The sequence below is a fragment of the Crocodylus porosus genome, unplaced genomic scaffold (assembly GCF_001723895.1).
Source record: "Crocodylus porosus isolate Cpor-Errol unplaced genomic scaffold, CroPor_comp1, whole genome shotgun sequence".
NCBI lineage: Eukaryota > Metazoa > Chordata > Crocodylia > Crocodylidae > Crocodylus > Crocodylus porosus.
Window position 1 is genome coordinate 103,343,568 of NW_017728943.1, and position 20,733 is coordinate 103,364,300.

The following is a 20,733-nucleotide window of genomic DNA, read 5'->3' on the forward strand; positions in this document are numbered from 1 at the left end:
ACTTCAAAAGGGGAGGGGTTGGCTGTCGCCTCCTAGGAGCTGCACCCTCACGCTTCTCCACAGATAAAGTGAACTAAACTGTAGTAACTTTGGGCACTTTTACCCATGCTCTGAGGGTGGGAGGTGGTGCTTTAATTAGAGCAGCTCTCAGAGCTGCTCTAAATAAAATGCCACGGCATCTCCTGCATCACCATTCCTGCACTTTAAAATGGCAGCAGGGGCACTTGAACTAAAACTTGCTTGCCAAGCTTTAGTTCAAGCACCCGCGCTGCCATTTTTCAGCACAGGAATGGTGATGCACAAGACGCAGGAGACTGCAGGAGAACAGCAATTGGCATGCTTCAGCAGACTCAATTAAGCAGCTGGCTTTAGCCCCTGGGGCTTCCCTTCTGTGCTGTACCAATGTGGGGGCTGTGTTTGTGTGTGGTGGGGAGCGCTGGAGATGGACTGTCTGGCAGAGGCCATGCCCCTGGCCACAATGTCCAGCACTGGACAGAGCTGCGCCCCACTGGGCACCAGCACCTGCACCGAGCACCCCTGCCTTCTGCTGCTGATGCCACCGCTTGCCGGGGCCGTGCGCCATGGGGGAAGCGTCAGGTGTGTCCCCATCCCCCACCCCCACCACTCTCTCACACCCACAGGCTACCAATCCAAACTCCATGCTGTTGCATTGCTGCACCCCTGGGCACAGGCTCCATGCTGCCACCAGCCTCAACCCCATTCTCCTGCCCAGCTACAGCTTGGCCCCCGCCCCCATCACTTCCCTACCTCCTGCCCAGACCAGCTGGGAGGCAGGGGAAGCACAGCAGGCCCCAGTGGCTGCAGCAGCCCTGCCTGGAAGCTGCCCACTGGCCAGGCCAGGCCCTTCTACCCACGAGGGTGGGAGTGAGGTGCAATAGGCTATGTTGGGGGTGGGGGTTACATGTGGGCACCTCATTTCCACCCTTGTGGGCAGAAGGACTGAGCCTGGGGTACAATTCACTAGTGGGAGCCATGGGCAGGCCAAATCCAATGTGTGGGCTGTATTTTGCCCACCCCGATATAGATGCAAGAATTACAATATTACAGCTTATACCATTAACAGATACAGATACAAGTGTTATGACTGGCTACGCTTTTGTTTCAGGGCTGCAAAAGCACTGCACCAAGAACAACTGAAAGAAACTAACACCCCCCCCCCCCAAAAACCAAAAACCAAAACCTAATAACCAACTCCACATATGAAGCCATTTTCTGACTGCCAAACAATCAGGTTATGTGCAGCATACAATGTAATGCACACATTCTGGATATTGGAGAGTTGGATTGAAGAGAAATGAGCAAACTCTCTGTAATTATATTTGCACTCACCTCAAAAATGAGAGCCTATGAGATGTGACAACATGTGTTTCAGCAACAGAGATACAAGTATACAAGATGAAAAGATTTAGGAAAAAAAATCTTGTTTATTCACCAATATACATTGACATAGAGGGTGCATCTACATGGGCACTTTACTTTGGAGCTAATTAGTTCCACACTAAAGCACCACTTTCTACACGTGTGCCCGGACTGGGATGCAGTAAATTAATTAACTCCACTGTAGGATAGTACTGTCCAGGACAAGTACTATCCGACAGCAGAGTAGTTACATGTGCGAAAATGCACGTGTAGACAGTGATGGAGGCTGGCTGGGGCATGAGGATACTACAATGCAGGGGGTGTGTGCTGGCTAGCCTCACACTTTAACACCCTCATGCCCCAGCTAGCCCCTCAACAGCATGTTGAGCCAGGGCAAAGCACCCTTGGGCTGACAAGCTGACCCCTGCTGCCCCCAACCTGGACCCCCTGCCAGCCAGGACTACTCCACTCCAGCTCAACATGCTGCAGTCCCAGGTCCACGTACAGAGACGACCCTAGCAGGGTGCGGAGCCCAGGACAAATCAGACTGTGTGGGGCCCCCTTTCCCATCCCACAACACACTCATGTAGGTGAATGAACATTGTGGCACACTGAACACTGGGGGAGTGTTGGTGGCTGGAATTTATATCTGGCACAGTTAAAGAAACTTCCAACCCATGGGGCGAGTGAATGGGCTACACCTCAAATGCAGCAGACACGCCAAATGTAGAAGGGGCCACAGCCTCTCCGCCTGGGGCTCTGAGGGGCCCCCAAAAGTGCGGGACCTGGGGCAGTTACCCCAATTTGCACCCACCCCAAAACGGCTCTGTCCATGTGTAAATGCTGCGCCCAGGAGCAGTAAACTCCGGCACAAACTGCAACTGAGTTTATTGTTATGTGCTAATTGCACATGTATATGAACCCACATATTGGACCAGATTTTTTCTGAATACTCTCAAACCAAAATATTAGCATGGCAGGAGGTGCGAGTGGCAGGACTGAGGCATCAAATCCCATTGTGTCTTGAAATGAATACATCAGGCACCTAACAAACACATTAAAAAACTATTTTCGGTTAAAGCAACTCTTAAGCTTCCAAACAACCTCGCTAACCTTGGATCAAAAAGCTAATGTGCTCTACAGCCTGATCACATCAAAGTGGCTCAGTATGGAATAGGATTTGCCAAAATATGCCCAATCCCATTTGCCCTCCGAGACAAGCAAGTCTCAAAATATTTAGCAAGAAAAATGATACTACAACTGAGGGAAAATCATCTTAATATTGGTCCAACATCATGGCAAAGGACTTAAAAATCAGTGGGAGTAAAAAGTGTGTGCTGTTTTTGGGAGCTAAAGATAAAGATGGAATACTAACATTTTCATGCAAGTCATAACCAATTAAGCATCATCACTTACCGTTTGGAAATTAAGAAATAATACCCCTTCCTTGTACACTGATTTCAGCCACACTTGGAATACCGTACATAGCTTCAGGTACTTCAACTGGGCTCACAAACTAGATCTGGCTGACAGACCCACCCAGCATCACTTGACTGGCCCATGGAGCCAAAAGGTTGGGCATCACTGACTTAAGGCGACAAGACCTGTGTTTCATTTGTCATGGTCTTGAATTCTAAAGTTAACAATAACTCTGTGGAAAACAAAAAAGTTTGATAGTCCCCCAAAAAATCACAATTAACATACCTCATCAAGGGTGGTGTAAAGAGAAGAAGGCTACAACAGAAGACAACAGTATTATTCCATCTTCGAGAGGAAAAAAAAAAAGAGATAATGATATTAACTAACCTGACGCACTGAATTTATTCTTACTAAATTATTCGATAAATCAGGGGTTACAAATTGGAATTATCCCTTATAGATGAGGAGCAGATGAAGACCTGAGTAACTCAGGCTCAAAAGCTGCTTTAGTGGAAATGTTATATCAAGTGTTCCTGTAGTTCTGCACTATTGGGCAACTTCTGACAGTGGTTGGTGAATGCTGGCCATGAGAAAAAGTTACTTGGGTAAGCCTAACAATAAACTGTATTTTAAGACATCTTTTTTAAGCTTGTTAATCATAATCAAATGTATGCAAACACAAACCTACCTCAGCAGTGAGCAGTCTACTTGGACATTTATTAACTGTGGTAAAGAGTAATCTAAGGCTGGTTTCCAACTGAGGAAGTAATAAAGTAACACAGTCAGCATACCTGAAAAGTTAGAGGAATTCACATTAATTTATTTCTTCAAACACAAATCCTTATGGATATCAAGGGCATCTCAGAAATACTTAAAAAACAGTATTACAGCTGTATTATAGGCACCCAATCTAGATCACAATCTCATTGTGCTAGCTACTACATAAACATGCAGCAAACAGCTAGAAAAAACTAAAAATCTAAAGACAAAATATGCCAAGTCTGTGTAGCATTCAAAGAGATGGAAGGCTGAAGGAAAACAGAACTACAGTAACATGATTATATTGACCAGCAATATGCCAAGTTGGGAGGTTTAGATTTTTTTTTCTGAGGTTTATTAAAATACTTCTATTTCTTAGTTTCATTCTTTGGGCTTTCCTTCATACTCTTGTTCAGACTTCGAAGTCTAATTTACAGGTCCAGCCAAATGTCTCACACAGCTGTAAAGATACACAGTTCTCTCAGTGCAGTTCCACACACACAAAAGCAGAATAGTTTATTTTAAAATTATGCTGCATTCTAGTGAAAACTGGCCATTAAGCAGAAGGCTATGGGTTTGACTTGCTGGTTTTCCCTAAGTAATTGATGCCTGTGGTTTAAAAAAAAATCCCAAAATTGGTAAAAATGGAAAATGTAATGTAATGGTTCTGTTACCTGTGCTGCCTGAAAGCTGTTAGTGCAGAAATCCAAAAGGGTAACATGATTTTTAACACAAAACTGGATCTCTTTGCTAGTTCCTCAGTTAAAGAAAGCACTTCATAATTAATATCTGAAAATCAGCAAAAATAGACTTTAATGATAATAATGGACTGGCTATATACTGAAATGTAGATCAACCTGATGAAACAGAATTAGTCATAACAAAATTTTATTTTGGGGCAGATAATACATAAAAGTAGACTTCACCGTTATTTCAATCTGGTTAACTTCTCTTACCTAAGTGTTTCATAAATACCGTTTTATTAGCCATAGAGACTAAACACAAAACACAATTTAAAAAAATTGGTTACTGTCACATGGCAAGACTCATTTTCTCTCTAAAAAAAAAACCTAAGAGTTCTGTGGCACTTTCATGGAAATTCTGCATCTGCTTCTGATGAACTTATATCTGTCGTTTTATTATTCACTTAATTCTATGAGTCAGTGCTGTAACCCTTGCAATATTTATTTTTATATTAAATTTAGTTTCATTTTGCTCCTACTTTGTCATTTTATGTCCCTCACAGTATCACCAAGATGTGTCACTAATGCTGTGAATGAAATTCACGTTGTAAAGCATTTCTTTGCCATTACAGAAGCAGAAACATTTCCTTTCTTAAGGAACTCTTCTATTCTGAAGGACAGTTCTCTGGCAAATGCAACAGCAGTAGAATTTCTTAACAAAGGAATATTATACCTAATTTTGCCCCAGAGGCCCAGTCTCAGTTCCACAAGCAGAGCGGAAAGCAGCTCAAAAGAGTGTTGAGTGCTCACAATCTGAGTTAAGGTGAATGCTAAGGGCATCCTCTTGCTGATGCTCACAAAATAGTAAGACTCGACTGAGTAAGATACAGATGGACAATTATTTTGGCTAGAGGACCACTTTAGGAATTTGGGCAAACTGTTGCAGGCCAGAGGGGCAGGGGGGGGAATTGATACTACTGATCCACTGCTGGGGCGTCAGATGGTTCTGGTGGACAGGGTCTCCACGGAGACTTGCTGGGGCCCCCACAGGCAAGGCATGCTCAAGCCGGGTAGATGGGATGGGGCTCTAGGCAAGCTGGGAGCAGCATTCAGGAGCAGGATGGGTGAGCAGAGGCTGCAATAACAGAGTGATGACCGCACAGGACCGGGGCCAGGGCCTGAGGCAGAGACATGATCCACCGTCTGCACATCCACGCCCACGGAACTGGCGCGCATTGCAGGGATATGTGGGAAGTAGATCATACCTCCGTCCCAGGCCTGGCCCTGCACTGTCACCACCCAGTGATCCTGGCCCTGGCCCCTGCCTGCCCATCCTGCTCCCAGATGCCACTCCCTGCCTACCTGTGGTCCCATCTCAACCGCCTGGCTGAGCTTGCTCTGCCCACAAGGGTCCTAGCCGGTTTCCATGGGGACCCTGCCCACCCACTCCATTCAACACCCCAGAAGTGGGTGCGGGGCAGACAGGCTGGGGTTGCCTGGACAGTGGGGCCAGGGCCAGGACCAGGTCTGGTGGCAGTGAAGTCACTAGCAGTGGTGGAGACATTAGAGGCAATAGCTGGAAGGAGCTGCATGCACCAGGATGGGCAGCAGAATTGGCTGCACGCACTATGGCCCAGGCTGCCCCTGCACCTAGGCTGGTTAAAATCCTTTGGCGGGCCAGATCTGGCCTGTGTCTTGCCCACCCCTAAAATAAGCCAAAAAGCTCACGTGAGTTCCCTTAGGCAGCCATCACCAAAATGATTCTGAAGAGTCCAAATGAGAGACAGGAGGGGGAAAAAAAAAACACGGTCTTCTCTGGCAAAAGGACCAGGATAAACTGAGATGGCCCTGCACCCTACCCTGTCTTAGGGTTGAATCCTCATCCAAGCAGACTGCACTGCCATTGGACCATGAAGATACACTGACCCTCAAAAGACAAAGATTTCCAAGAGGTAAACTAGAGGATGGTTACAGGGTTCTCACCATCAACATCAGGAGACTAGAGAGTGTTTTATATCTTTTATGAACAGGGGTGCCAAACATCTGGCCCATGTGGCTTATCACTACAACTGTTGTAACTGCTGAGTCAGCCTGGCTCTGGAAGCCAGGGGCTTAACAGTGCTGGTGCTTTCCCCCCACCTTAACTTACCTGCCACTGTATTCAAGGCTTTTGTTGTTGCTGAGAACTTAAGAAAAAAAAAAAGCATCCAGAGGGAAGGGGTGAGGATACGTGCATGCGCCCACAAATGTGCACACACTGAGCCACCCACATAACTACATTAACCCCCCTGGGTTCCAGAGCTGTGCCAATATTGCAGCTCTAGCAGCCATGGGAATTAAACATCACTTGTATAACATATGGGTCATTAGGCCTGCAAGAAGCCTCATGGTCCAGATCTGGCACACAGGACCAAAAATTTTGATATGCCTGCTTTATAAGAAAGCTTAGATGACAGATTTAAATGCCCATGCTTGATTCTGGAAAAAAATATCCCCCAAATGACAGAACTTACAACTGCATTAAAAATATTCCTGCATCTTTCACAAATTAATTTAACAGCTGCACACAGATATTTTAATTAAGGGACTGATCTTAGGGCTGTGGAAAACTAACTGTTTCCAGTGACAGTTTTGAGCTAACAAAAAACACAGGAGCCAATCTCAAGATGTCACAACTTCATGATTAGATACTTGCCTGGAAATATGTCCAGCTCCTCCAAGTTACTGAAAGTTATGCAAGGTCGGTGTACTAAACTGAATTTGTTTTGCACAAGGTATCTCTTTAGTAACTGCCCCAATCCTGCAGTTAAAAAAAGCAGCATAGAGCAATATCTAGGGAAAAACATCACTGTATATTAGAAGAGTTTATAAAACTGAATGAGTTTAAAAAAAGAGAGAGAGAGAAAGGTATTTGTGCACCAGGGGTATTATGAAGACATCTACATGCATGGGGAGTTGAGATTTATTGCTTTCTTCCCCCTTGCAAGTTCATTCCTTCCCCACTTGTAACAATGCAAGCACAAACATTTAACACCTGATCAAGTTCACAAGTAGAGGGAAACCAGGAATTTGGGAAAACCTATTTTCTGTTTGGCTCTATTTGCTTTTTCTCCCTATCCCATGTGTGTGTCTTTAGTTCTTGCTTATTCTTGCTGCTGCTCAAGTCATCTACTCAGAATAATTCTACTTTCCAACAGACAAGGCACCAAGTTTCCCACAAGAGCACAACTTGCTCACTTCCCAACTGATGCAATAAGATGGATATTAAAATATTTTAACTCAATTAAAAAGAGAGCAAAAGCAGCTACTGAGAGGACCTTCCCAGAAAACCCACCCACTGAGACGTGTCTGGAGGAGGGCTGGGAAAACTAATGGCCACAGTAATGCTATTGTTAAAAATTAAGTGAAATGTTGCCACGTTTCTACTGTATTCTGCTCTGCTAACTTTACTAGCTCTTCCCCATGCCCACAAACACAACTCCAGTTAACCAGTTTCATATACAATCAAGATATTCTATAAGGAAAAGACAGGAGTGGACTTAGGAAACCTAGAGGTACCCAAAGGTTTGTAAGAAACAAAATTTCAATTAAAAATAAAATGAAAGCATACTAGAGTTTTTACTTACTTCTCCTCTTGCTCCTAGACCAACTAGTAAAAAAGGCATTTTGAAAAAAGAATTTCCAAATTCACTTGCAACTTACTTTACAGGAATTTCTTGAGGGGAGGCAAATCCATGCCACAAAATGTTACGAAGATTTAGACCACATGGCGATCCAACGAATACTCTTAGTACATTCATCTAATTAGGATAAAGATTACCACATAAGGAAATATATCTTTTGCACTCTTGTATGCATTTCACTTTGAGACTATTTCACTTAATATTAGTATCTGCCAGGAGATGTTCCTTTGCAAACTCCTGACCATTTAGTTGATCAGTCACGGTTTATAACATAAGCCACAAAATTAATTTGCTATAATGTATGGCATTCCTTAAAAGGGAGGTTTGTCATCTTGACTGCACACTATCCAGCTTGCATATATAAAACGGGGTATACACTAGGAGCAATTAGTTGATAACAAAAGCTCCAAACTATGTGGATACAGAAAGACAAACAAACGGGGTGAAATTTTGTTCTCATTTGTAATCTAAAACCAGAACAGTTTAATTTAATTTGATAACTGTATTCTAATTTAACAAGGAAAAAAAAAGTGGCTTTCTAATCTGGGGAATCAGGGAAAAAAAATCCCTTCAACTTCTGCCAATTCTCTTTATCTGCAAGCTTGAACTACATGTATTATCAAAACCCTCAAATTAGATCGGGGTGGGCAAAATGTGGCCCACAGGCCACATGTGGCCTGCCAGGCCAGTCTACCTGACTGCAGGGCCCCTAAACAATTTAGAAAATTAATATTTATCTGCCCCGGCTGCCTGTCATGCAGCCCTCGATGGCTTGCCAAAACTCAGTAAGCAGCCCTCCGTTAGAAATAACTGCCCGCCTCTGAATTAGATTCCTGAAGCAGCATACATTCTGAGGGCATCTACATGTGTGCTTTACTGCAGTTGACTAATTAGCTCTGCAGTAAAGTGTCACCGTCTACACATGCAGCACTATTAGGCCAGAGGAAACTACTTAACTCTGCTGTAGGATACTACTGACTGATACAAAAACTATTCTACCATGCAATTATTTACTCCACTGCAATGGATGTGTAGTCACCCAGTCACATTTTCCCACAAAAGTAGGCTCCCAAAATTGGAGTGTGTATCTCAAGTGGGGAAGCTGATTTTTCTGCCCAGAACAGAAACATGGAGATGCTACAAATTGACTGCTGCCTTGTTTCTTTCTCTTCCATTCAGCACCTGCAAGGAGGGAAGGGAAAATCCAGGGCTAGATCCAAAGGGAGTGCAGTGGTTACTTCGCATCCTGCTTTTATTTCTTTTTAATTCTGCACTTACGGAGTCAATTGACTTCATGATTCATTATAGATCTACCCGATTCCTGCTTACTGCTCTTCACTCCGCAGGTGTTAATGACTCTTCTCTTCTTTCACTAATCAAGTTATCCTTCTGTTGACAACTGTGCTGTCCTTAAGACTGTTTTTAGTTCTTTTAAAAAAATCCTAGCCCTGCCCATAGAGTCCAGTGCTCAGCAGTAGCTATAGTTTCATTGTTTGGCTGAAGGCCTGCCAGGAATTCAGCTATGAAAGTGCTGTAACTGTAGTTTTTGTTTGACCAGGAAAGATGAGTGAACTGTGCAGCCAAAACTCTGGAAAAATCTTTTCTTCTTCATTCTACCTTTTCCGAAACAGAAGTGTGCACTTTATGTGGGGGTGTGTGGTATGAAAGAAAATACACTATTTACAAATTTGCTCGTTTTAAGTTACACTCAGCCATTTGGTAAAAGGAAAGCCTACCTTACAGGCAATAGGCTCTAACTTGAAAACTATACACTCACCACAGATCGTCCAAAGACTGCAGCAAGCTCTTGAGATGCAAGCAAGTCTCTCAGAAGAAAAGGACAGTCTTTCCCAATTAGCAAAAATACCTTAAAAGTCAAAGTAGGATAAATATGCTCAGAAAGAAATCTCTCAATGCACATTATCTGTATCCTTCAAGTACACAAAAACTTAACTATTTTATGCCAATAACTACAGTCAATAGATCAAACAAAATACATAAATAAAACCTCTACTATGGGCTTTACTGTGAAACAAAGGCAGCCCCATCTATCTTTTTGCCTGTCACCGAATTTCCAAATGTAGTGCTATTCCTTGGTTTTACAAAAAGACAATTCAGATGACTTAGAAAACAAAAAGCCCTGAATGCAATGCCTCTTGCTCAAGCTCACCTTCTCTTGAAATCAGCGAGGGTCTGTTGCCTCCTCTTCCCAATATTTTCTGTCTTCCTCTACAAGGATTTCCTTTTGTATTTATTCTCCTAACAGCTAGCTCTTATTACCAGAAGATGAACTCATTTTCTTCAAATACTGGCATTATGACAAGGAACCTGGACAGAGCAGTCTGTCTAGGTCTCAGCCAGCTCACTATTTCCACATTTTAAATGGCCAGCCATTAAGATTTAGCAGCCAACTAATGTTTCTAGTCTGAGTGGGACGCAACTTCGGAGATGGATGCACACTGACACGGATTCAGAGTTCAACAATTTTTGCTGTATCAGCCCTGGCATTAAAAATATACACACACACAACCAGAATTCATTAACGCATATGTAGGTTTGCCACTTATAGCTGCACATTTATTTTTTTCCTATAAACTAGTATGGGACTCCTTCAATGGCAAGTTCTGAGGAATGGTGTGTTGAAGATATCCAGGGGTCAGCACTAAGCTCAGTGGGCACAGGGTAGTTAGACAATGGATTCCACCCCTCAGGAAAGGGTGATTCGTAGAGGATCTGCACCCCAAGACACTGATGATGCCTTGACTCTATTTCAACTGCAGACTTAGAGCACATGGGGGATCCAGCAGACACATCCTTGACAGCAGTCTGGAAAGTGTCTTAGTGATTCTCAACCAGGGTTCTGCAGCACCCTGGAGTGCCTTAAGATTCTTTCAAGGGTGTTGTAGGTTAGTACTGTTAAGGGTGCAAACATAATTCACAAGATAAACCCGTAGATTTCAAGTAGGAATTCACTGTATTAAAAACATTCTGGCCTTTTGTGGTCTTTCTGAATTCTTTGCAGGACAAAAAGTTCTCTTATTTTTCGTAGTGAAAAAACAGATGAAATCTAAGAGTTGGCATTTTCCAAAGGGTACCTTGAGTCTAATGAGGGGTGTGTGAGTCTAAGCAGGTTGAGAACCACTGGCTTAAGAGGAGTTGCTTAACAGGATTCTGTCACATTCATCATTTATGCAACTTCTCCCAGATGACTCCCAGGAAGAATCCAACACGTCTCCTTATTCATCTGAGGCAAGTCCTGGAAGACCTTTAATTCTTTCAGGTGGGCAGTAAATGGAGGATTGACAGCATCATCTGGGAAAGGGTGAAATGAATGGAGGCTAGTGCCTTTCTAGAAAGTGGTAGTCCTTGCTTATTTTCTCTCCTTCCCTATCTTGGGGTTGAATTAATCGTAGTGGTTTATTCAGTGAGACAGCTAAACTCATCTACAGTTTTCAGACCCAGGTCTGTCTTATGCAGGGGTTCACCCCTAGGGAACCAGTACAAATATGGCTCACATGGGTAGCAAAGAAGGTATGCTGGACACACTCATAGCAGCTAGCTGAGGTATGGTATCGACATTTATGGTCTTCCTACTCCCTGCAGAGATTCTTCAGTGCTTTCAAATTCTTGCTGTGCTATCCAATGGTAGTGAAAAGGGATACCTGGAGGAAGAAGTTCTGCTCTACTTCAATGGCAAGAAACTGATTTTTATGTAGAGTCTGATTTGTCCAGTGCTTTGTCTCAGTACTGTTATTATGGGATGTTTGCAATAATCTGTGGTAGCCTCTTAATGAGGAGAGTCTGGAGCCAGTCTTAGAGAAAGCTCTTTTGGTGCTACATACTTAAGTGGCATTGGTAGAATTTGCCATTCTACAGAATGAGACTCTTATGGTCCCAAAGATTTTAGTGCAGATGCATCCACTGCCATAGTATTCCTCACATTCAGTAGAGTTTGTTAGTTTTTGCAAATAATCACTCAAAGAACCTTAAAACTAAGTAACCTTTGTCATCAGAGACCACTTTAACCAAATACCATTCTAAAGCATGGACACTACAAAGAGCTACAAGAGGGAAGGCTGACAGAATAAGATGAAGCATTTCATACAGATATTGACTCTACTTGCAACCCCACATGCTGCAGTAATTTATAAGTAGGGAATTTTGAAACAAATAAGCTTAAAATATCTCTAAGATTTTATGCACATATTTCTAAAAAGTTCATAATACAAGGAGACAAACTTGGGGGAGAAGGGTTAAATTACACAATTTTTTGAAGTTGCTCTTATTCTATTATTACCTCAACCTAAGTGGTCAAATGACTTACCTCCTCTAACTTTGCACTACATCAGAAACTGTAGTTAGCAGTTAGCTTCTAGATTTTAATGCACTGCATGGGGCTTGTACATTTAAGTGGCTGCCGTATCTAGTACCATATACAATGCAATCCTGGTTTCTCAAGTATAGTAAGAGCTCAAAGTCCATTTTTAACCTATTAAACCAAAAATGCAACAAACTTAACAATTTGCACTTACATCACCCAAAGCTCGTTCCAGACAGGATGTTAGTTTCATTAAGCTAAGTACAATTGCTGTAACCTGCATACACTCCAGAACATGAAATACTTCAAGAAACAGCTGTGAAATTAAAAGAAAGAAAGTTGTTTCACACTGCCAGTGCACTGATATTAAAAAGGAGATTAAAATTATCAAAACACAAAGTTTTCTGAACCTGAAATAAGGCTGCAGAAGAAACAAAACTGAATAATCACCACTAGAGATTTGTTTAAACACTGGTCACACAATAGCTAGCCTACAACTTCCAGACCAGGTAATAGCCATAGAAGCACTATTCAGGAAGACCTTTATCCAGGAAGTGGACAAAGAAAAAGAAAGATCCTTGAAAAAAAAGCAAATACAATCCTGCAAGTATTTTGCTGGGACACGCCAAGACATTTTATTCACTTTTATAGTGGTAATACACATACATAAATTGTAATTCTAAGGTCAACACAAGCAGGAAATGAACACACTTCAATATTGTTATGTTGCTCCTACACACAATGTAGATTAATTTCAAATTCTGAAAACTAGAATGTGAAGATCAATGTACTTTGTTGTTTACTTGTGTGATCTGGTTCTAAACCTTCCACAGAGCACTGCATAAGACAAAATAAAGATTGCCAATGTTCTTCTTCCTACCTCGGTTGCATTTGTCCACTGGAACCACAATGCATACTGAACTTCAAACTGTTCCATGGTCAGGGATCGTAGGTGTAAGTGAACAGATTCGCATACAGGTCCTAGCAGTTGCACACTTTTGACATAGTCAATACTTTGATCTTAAAGTAAAAAACAGAAGTGTGACCACAGCAGCAAAAAGTCCCTCTCTCACAGGCTAGAAGAAATTAAATATTCTATGCATATATTTCATACAAGGAATTTTTTGGCCAACCCAGACTATTTTGCCAGTATTTTACTGGCAGTTTCCTGCTCTATAGGATGCAGATGAAAAATATTAAGGGAAGCTAAAATACAGCACAAAAGAAAATGCCCATCCCATATAAGGAAATTTATATTTAAAAAGGGCATGCAAACAATGGAAATTCAGTAAGTTAGAATTTAGTTTAGGGGCAGACAATTATTTTGGCCAGAAGGAAACTTAATGAGTTTTGGTCAGCTGTCGAGGGCTGGACACAGAAAATCTTTTAGAATATATCATTTTAACAAGTTATAGATAAAAACAAGTCATATCTGATAATATATGTTTGATTTTTAGTATATTTTAATTTTATTTCAAAAAAATATTTTGTCCTAATTTATGTTGTTTGAGTTGTATATATGGAGGCAATGGCAAAATAGCTCAAAATGCAGTCTTATTCTTGTACATTGTGTGTGTGTGTGGGGGGGGGCACTGCTTGTGCACTAGGTCCCAGGCACTGCCTAGGGGTGCGGGGATGCGTGCAGCAGAGCTCACTTGGGTGGTACAGGTGAGGTCTGCACCCCCCACCCTGTCCAACCCACAGCTGCCCCCACAGCACTCTGCACGGGGCCAAGCCTACCTGCTCCCACTCAGGGCAGCTTGCCCTGGGCTTGGACAGCACACCGCTTCCCAGTGGAGCTGCTCCTGCTACTTGGGTGCTGCTCTGCTTCCCAAGCCTCCAGAAGCAGCTTCTTTTCCTCCTGCCTCTCTGGGAAGGGGTGGGAGCTACAGCAATGCAGTTCCTGCCCCAGCATGCAGGCTCCAGCTTTAGGCTACCTTCCATGCACTCTGTGTACCCAGTGCGATATGCAGACACTTGTGGGCAGCCGGGAGCTAAAGCCCTGCACGCTGGGGCAGAAACTGCCTGCCTGTAGCTCCCTCCATCATCCTGGAGGGACAGGAGCTGCTGGAGGTGTGGGGAGCCAAGCAGCACCCAAAAGGTTGCAGCCCTGCAGGGAAGCTGTATATTAGGGCTGTGCGAAACTTAGGCAGCTGTTTCATTTTGGAGGTGTTTCGGCCTGTTTCAGTGTCTGAAACACTGAAAGTAAAATGAAACGGAAGGCTCTAAAACATCTCTGAAACTAAATGAAACCATCCAAAATGTTTTGGAAAATTTCAGAGTTTTAGAGCCAGGCTTGCAGGGAAACAGAAACTAAGAGGGAGAGGGGGTGAAGGACTGTTCTAATATTGACATCTGTAGCTGGCCAGTGTCTGTGATCTGGCCCTGAGGTCTCTCCTAATCCCTGTGTTCTGGGGGAGGGACAGCAACTTGCTGTCATCCCACGTGCAGATCCAGGAGCCGCTCCACAGCCCTCCCGGAGTGGGGTGGGTCCCCAGATCTGCATGTAGGGTGATAGCATGCTGCTGCTGCTGGCAAGTGGTTATGAGTTCTGATTTGAACAATTTGAGGTGCAGTTTCACAGAAACCCTTGCACCTATCTCCTTGAAACCTGGCAGGCATCATGCCCTCAGAATGGGCTACCATCCTTGCAATTTTCATCCAAATCAGGCAAGAAATAACAAAGTTATAGGTATTTTAGTGATTCCCCATTATAGCTTATGGCTGAATCACCGAAAAAGTGTTGAAACTCCAAAACAGATTCGGCCAAATCGAAACAGAACAGTGATCCAAAACACTGAAACAAATCACTGTCCCTCCAATATGGCCAAATCCAAAACCTAATCAAAACACCCATTGTCACATAGCCCTACTATGTACACTGGCTGGGGCACAGTGTCGACTGGCCAATGCAGAGCTCAGCCCACGTGGAGCCCCATGGGGGCAGCCATGGGCCACATCCAAAACAATTGGTGGGTGCTTGCCCACAGGCCAGATCCAGCTTGTAGGTTGTATTTTGCCCATACCTGGTTTAGTTCCATAGAGTCCAATATAGAAACACTGTTTACACCATCTGAAGATCTTGTCCTTTGTTCTAGTTCTTTTTTTTTTTATAATATCACTCTTTGGCAAAAAGCAGTAAATCTTAGCGAGGGTGATGGGGTGCCCCACAACATCAATACTGTCAGGTATGCAAACTTGATTCACAATATAAAACCTCAGATTTCACAGAGGAATCCAGAGCATTTCAAACATTATGACCTATGGTGATCGGAGTTCTTTGCAACAGAAAGCTGGTCTATTATTTTTGTCTGCACTCCATTCACAGAAAAAAGTGAGTAAAATGTAAGGTCTGGCATTTTCCTAGGGATGCCTCCGGTCTAACAAGGTTGAAAACTACTGTCAAAGTTTGTAGCCAAGAGAATAGCTTCCAAGTTGATCTAACATTGTAGGCCCTCTTTTGAGGGTTAGGCCACCAAAAGTTAGCCCTGCACCTTCCCCAAGTGCCACTCCAATGCCCTTCTTCTACCTGATCTGCTGCTCTGCTTTCTGATCCCTGCTCAACCTGCTGCTCTGCTTTCTATTTCCTGGCCCATCTATCTGCTACATGCCATGCAGAGGCTGCTCATGGCACAGGCTGGCTACCACTGAACATCAGACCAATGTAGACAGCATCACACCTCTCTTTTCCTGCCTTTGGAAATGAGGGACAGCATTTGCCCTGAAGGAAACTTGTCAAATCAAAATTCACCAGATTTGTCCCGTCATGCCTTCCACAATGGTTGAAATGTTATAACACATTCTATTCTATAGACAAACACTCCACCATTATATAACTGATATTCCATTAATCACTAAATGAGAAACAGCAATGGAAAACAGCACATGTCAAAGCATTTTATCTTCTTGCAACAGGTGGCTAAGAAAGGATGTAAACCAATGGATGGGGAGAGGGAGAAGATGCCAAAAAGAAGGCTTTGTTTTGCTTTAAATATTCTCTCTCTTACAGTCACTTTTTCAAGCCACAATGAAGAATGCAACAAGTACTTAAAAGTATATATTTTGTGTTTTGGTTTTTACCATTTCAGGAAGGGGGTTTTAAGATTTAAAAATTCCTCTTGAAACTGAATTCTACAATATATAATGCAGTAATTGCTGTACCACAATTAAATATCCCAATTAGTCTGGGTTTACTTAAGCTCTGCTGTACTTTTGCTTTGTTTTCAGTCATAACAAATACTAACCCGATTCAAAGTAACACACACGTTCCGAGATTGTTCTCCAACTTACTTCACCATGTTTAGACACAAAGTTATTAATATCATAGCTTTCTTTTATCTCAAATCCAAGTTTGCAAACCATATAATGCACAGCAGGAGAAAGACAGGTGGTGACCGGTTCAGGTAATGACATCTGGAACGTAAGACAAAAGACATTTACTGCAATGAGAAATGACTATGAAACAACTAATTTTAAGCAGAGACAATAACTGCTGGGGGTGGAGGGAAGGAACCAACCCTGTAACTTGGCGCTTGTCTGAAGTTGCATTCTACATGGTGATTCACTCTGCTTCATCTGATGCCATGCCAAGACTGTAAATTGACTATGCCCAGCGGTAGGACCCTTAAGCACTCTCCATGATTGTACAGTGTAGCTGCCTGAAGGCTAACTTGCAAAGCAAGCTACCTAGCTGGCACCATCAATCAGAATCAATAATCATCTCTCACACATTATGCTGATATACCCATACTGCTTCTAGTCAGGAGGTGAATACAGTGTTAGAGGGCCCTGCTGCAAGGCACAAGTCTGTGGTCTAGATACAGCCCAGGGATATTTACAGGCAACAATATGGTGCTCTGCAAGGGTAACTAAACTGGATGGACCACCAGACTAACACTGCTGCACTGCTTCTGGTGGCACATGTATGGGTAGCTCAGGTATCTGCATACAACCCTGAACTGGACAATATAGCTATAACTTAGTCAAGCCAACATAAAGATGCAAGAATAGCAAACAGGGAACTTTGCAAGAAAGACCACCAGACCCACTAATTATTCTGAATTAAAACAAGATTTTTATGGGGTCAAAATGTTTCACATCTATTTAGAATGGATATCCACTTTCTTCCAAGGCATCTGGTATTGGCCATGGTCAATGGAGAGCACTAGCCTAGGCAGATGACAAATCTGATTCAATACAGCAATTCAAGGGCCACCTCTATAAACAGCAACTCATTCTGTTGACAAATTTAAATTAGTAAGTTAAAATTTCTTTTTTGGGGGTAAAAGATTTTTCTCAAACCACTCTGAGTATGTATCTAGTTTGAGAGCTGATTTATTAACAGTAAACACAAAAGGAAACAAACACTGTGATATAAGTTTATTAGGTTGACTCTATTGCGATTTTTTTCACTAGAGATCCAGAGAGCAAATTACCATGTAGAACTATTAAGTGCAGGCACTTAAACCAGTTAAGAGGCCACCTTAGTCCCAGCTCTGGGCTTTGGTCAGAACTCCAGGTAGTTAAAGTCCAGGGGTTAAAAAAAAATTGGGAAACTTGCCTATTGAATATGGCCAAAGGACACCCTAAATAAATTCCTAGCCAGACATGCCAAGCATCATTAAAAAAACCCAGCAACCCCCAAACCCTGCACGTTTGTCCATATCAGCAGCATTTCTAGCCAGGTAGCCACTAAGGGAGTCACTGACTTCACGGCTTATTAGAATCCACTGGATCTCTTCTAAACTCTTCATTCCACAAGTGCTAACCACCCTCTCTTCTTTTTAATGGTCTTGATGTTCCACCCATGATGCTAGCCTTCCTTCTGCCATGCTGCTGTCCGCTTGCTGCTCCTGGCCACAAAGCTCCCATTTCACAGCCCTGCAGACTGGTTTTTAACCCACAAAATGATACAAAATGAGAGCTGAAAGGGACCTCAGGAGGTCATCTAGTCCAGTGGTTCTCAACCTTTATTGTACCAGGGCACATTTGTAAACAGTGATGGCCAGTTCCAACCCAGTAAATAGTTTAGAAAACAGCCCCCCAGGCCCTCACTCCCAACCCACTGTCCCCCACGCCCATTCCCCCAGAATGTGGAGCAGAACCGGAAGGGGGAGGTGCAGAGCGTCGCCCCAAGCACCCCCTTGCAGGCTGAAACTTTGCCAATTCTGTTTTTCTCCTTTCAAAGAGAATCTATTTTTAAGGTTGGCTCACAACCCTTTCATGCAACCCACAGGTTAAGAAACACTGGACTACTTAAACCCCCTGTTCAAAGCAGATCCATCCCCAACTAGTTCATCCCACCCAGGGCTTTTCCCTTGCTGCAACTTGGGACCACTACTTCTTGTTCTGTCATCTGCCAACACTCAGAACAGTTTAGCTCCATCCTCTTTGGAACCCCGCTTCAAGTAGTTGACTCCTCAGTCTTTTCTTCTGCATCCTAATGAAGGTCTCTCTTTCTTACTTCCATCTGAACCAGAACCACGGCCTGCAAGTGAAACTTCTATTTTCCCTTTACTAGGGTTACCATACATCTGGGTTTTCCCAGACATGTCCTCTTTTTGGGTCCTCCCATCTCTGTCTGGACTGGGGGGGGAGGGAGGGGGGGCATTAAAAATATCAAGAAATGTTTTGGATTTTGCTTTGGTCAGCACTGAAGTTTTTTCTGGCCCTTCCCAGCTTGCCTTAGCAAGGAGCTGCATAAGGCCAGGGGAGTGGGGTGTACAACTATCATTAGAGGCAGGGGCATAATGTGCGTCTGTGCATGCAAACACATGTGGCCAGCATACAGACAGGTAGGGTGGTAGAATCATAGAATCACAGAAAATTAGGGTTGGAAGGGACCTCAGGAGGTCATCTAGTCCAACTCCCTGCTCAAAGCAGGACCAGCTCCAACTAGATCATCCCAGTCAAAGCTTTGCCTAGCCGGGTTTTGAAAGCCTCTAAGGATGGAGCTTCCACCACCACTCTGGGTAACCCATTGCAGTGTTTTACTACCCTCCTAGTGAGAAAGTTCTTCCTAATATCTAATTTAAGCTTCCCTTGCTGCAACTTGAGACAGTTGCTCCTTGTTCTATCATCTGCCACCACTGAGAAGAGCCTAGCTCCATTCTTTTTCAAACCCTCCTTTAGGTAGTTGAAGGCTGCTATTAAGTCCTCTCTCAGTCAACAAAACCAGCCCCAGGACTGACCCCTGGGGCACTACATTAGGTAATAGCTGCCAACTAGACATCAAATCATTGATTACTATCCTCTGAGCCCTGGCTTGCCCTGGTGAATCCATGCCGACTGCTCCTACTAACATTCTTTTCTTCCAGTTGCTTAGAAATTGATTCCGTGAGGATCTGCTCCATACTTTTTCCAGGAACTAAGGTGAAGCTGACTAGTCTGTAGTCCCCTGGATCCTATTTTTTCCCTTTCTTAAATATGGGCACTATGTTTGTGCTTTTCCAATCATTTGGAGCATCTCCTGACCACCATGAGTTTTCAAAGATGACCAGTGGCTCTGCAATCGCATCAGCAACTCTCTCAGCATCCACAGGTGCATCCCATCGAGCCCAATGGACTTGTACTTGTCCAGTTTTTCTAAGTTGTCCCTAACCTGTTCTTTAACTAGTTGGCTACTTACCTCCTCCCCAAACAGTGCTGCCTGATGCAGCAGTTTGGAAGCTGACCTTGCCTGTGAAGATTGAGGCAAAAAAGGCATTGAGTACTTCAGCCTTTTCTATATCCTCAGTCACAAGGTTGCCTCCCCCATTCAGTAAGGGACCCACACATTCCCTGATCCTCCTCTTGCTACCAACATACTTGTAGAAACCCTCCTTGTTACCCTTCATGTCCCTTGCTAGCCACAATTCCAATTGTGCTTTGGTCTTCTTGACTTCAACCCTGCATGCCTGAGCAATGCTCTTATATTCTTCCCTATTTATTTGTCTATGTTTCCACTTCCTATAACCTTTCTTTTTGTGATTGAGTTTGCTGAACAGTTCCCAGCTAAGCCAAGCAAGTCTTCTGCCATATTTGCTAGTCTTCCTGTGCATTGGGATGGTTTGTTCCTGCACTCTCAGGACAGGTTCCTTAAAGTACATCCAGCTCTCCTGGACTCCTCTTCCCCTTCAAACTGGCTTCCCAGGGAATTCTGCCCATGACTTCCCTGAGCAAGTCAAAGTCTGCTTTTTTGAAGTCCAGGGTCCTTAGTCTGCTGCTCTCCATCCTTCCTTTCCTCAGGATCCCGAACTCAATCATCTCTGGTCACTGCTGGCAGCTGGATGCAGGTAAGTCTATATAGGGGTGGGGTTGGATGACCAGGGCTTAGGGAGTGTCAGGGTGCATGTGCATCTGTACAGAAAAGGGTGTGCGTGGTGGAGGGCAGGTGCCTGCCGGCACTGGGGAAAGCTGTCCAGGTGCTGGAGCTACAGCCTGTCCTTGCAGCACAGGAAAGGGATGGGGGGGCCTTCAGAGAGTTGCATGGCCCAACCTTGTATGCCCTTGC

At 43.6% G+C, this 20,733-nt stretch overlaps 1 protein-coding gene across 3 annotated transcripts in view; it reads right to left on the bottom strand.

The window, feature by feature from the left end:
* ERMARD (ER membrane associated RNA degradation) overlaps positions 1 to 20,733 on the bottom strand; it is a 33,454-nt gene that overhangs the window by 12,419 nt on the left and 302 nt on the right. For 2 of the 3 annotated variants that reach the window (XM_019549911.1, XM_019549909.1), the window contains exons 2-10: positions 16,487 to 16,655; positions 13,123 to 13,262; positions 12,457 to 12,558; positions 9,702 to 9,791; positions 7,944 to 8,041; positions 6,937 to 7,073; positions 4,233 to 4,347; positions 3,488 to 3,590; positions 3,085 to 3,114 (exon numbers count right to left, since the gene is read on the bottom strand). In XM_019549911.1, coding sequence (XP_019405456.1) covers positions 3,085 to 3,114; positions 3,488 to 3,590; positions 4,233 to 4,347; positions 6,937 to 7,073; positions 7,944 to 8,041; positions 9,702 to 9,791; positions 12,457 to 12,558; positions 13,123 to 13,262; positions 16,487 to 16,655 — 984 coding nt within the window. The remainder of the gene's footprint in view (positions 1 to 3,084; positions 3,115 to 3,487; positions 3,591 to 4,232; positions 4,348 to 6,936; positions 7,074 to 7,943; positions 8,042 to 9,701; positions 9,792 to 12,456; positions 12,559 to 13,122; positions 13,263 to 16,486; positions 16,656 to 20,733) is intronic. The other variant, XM_019549910.1, reaches the window with a different exon arrangement.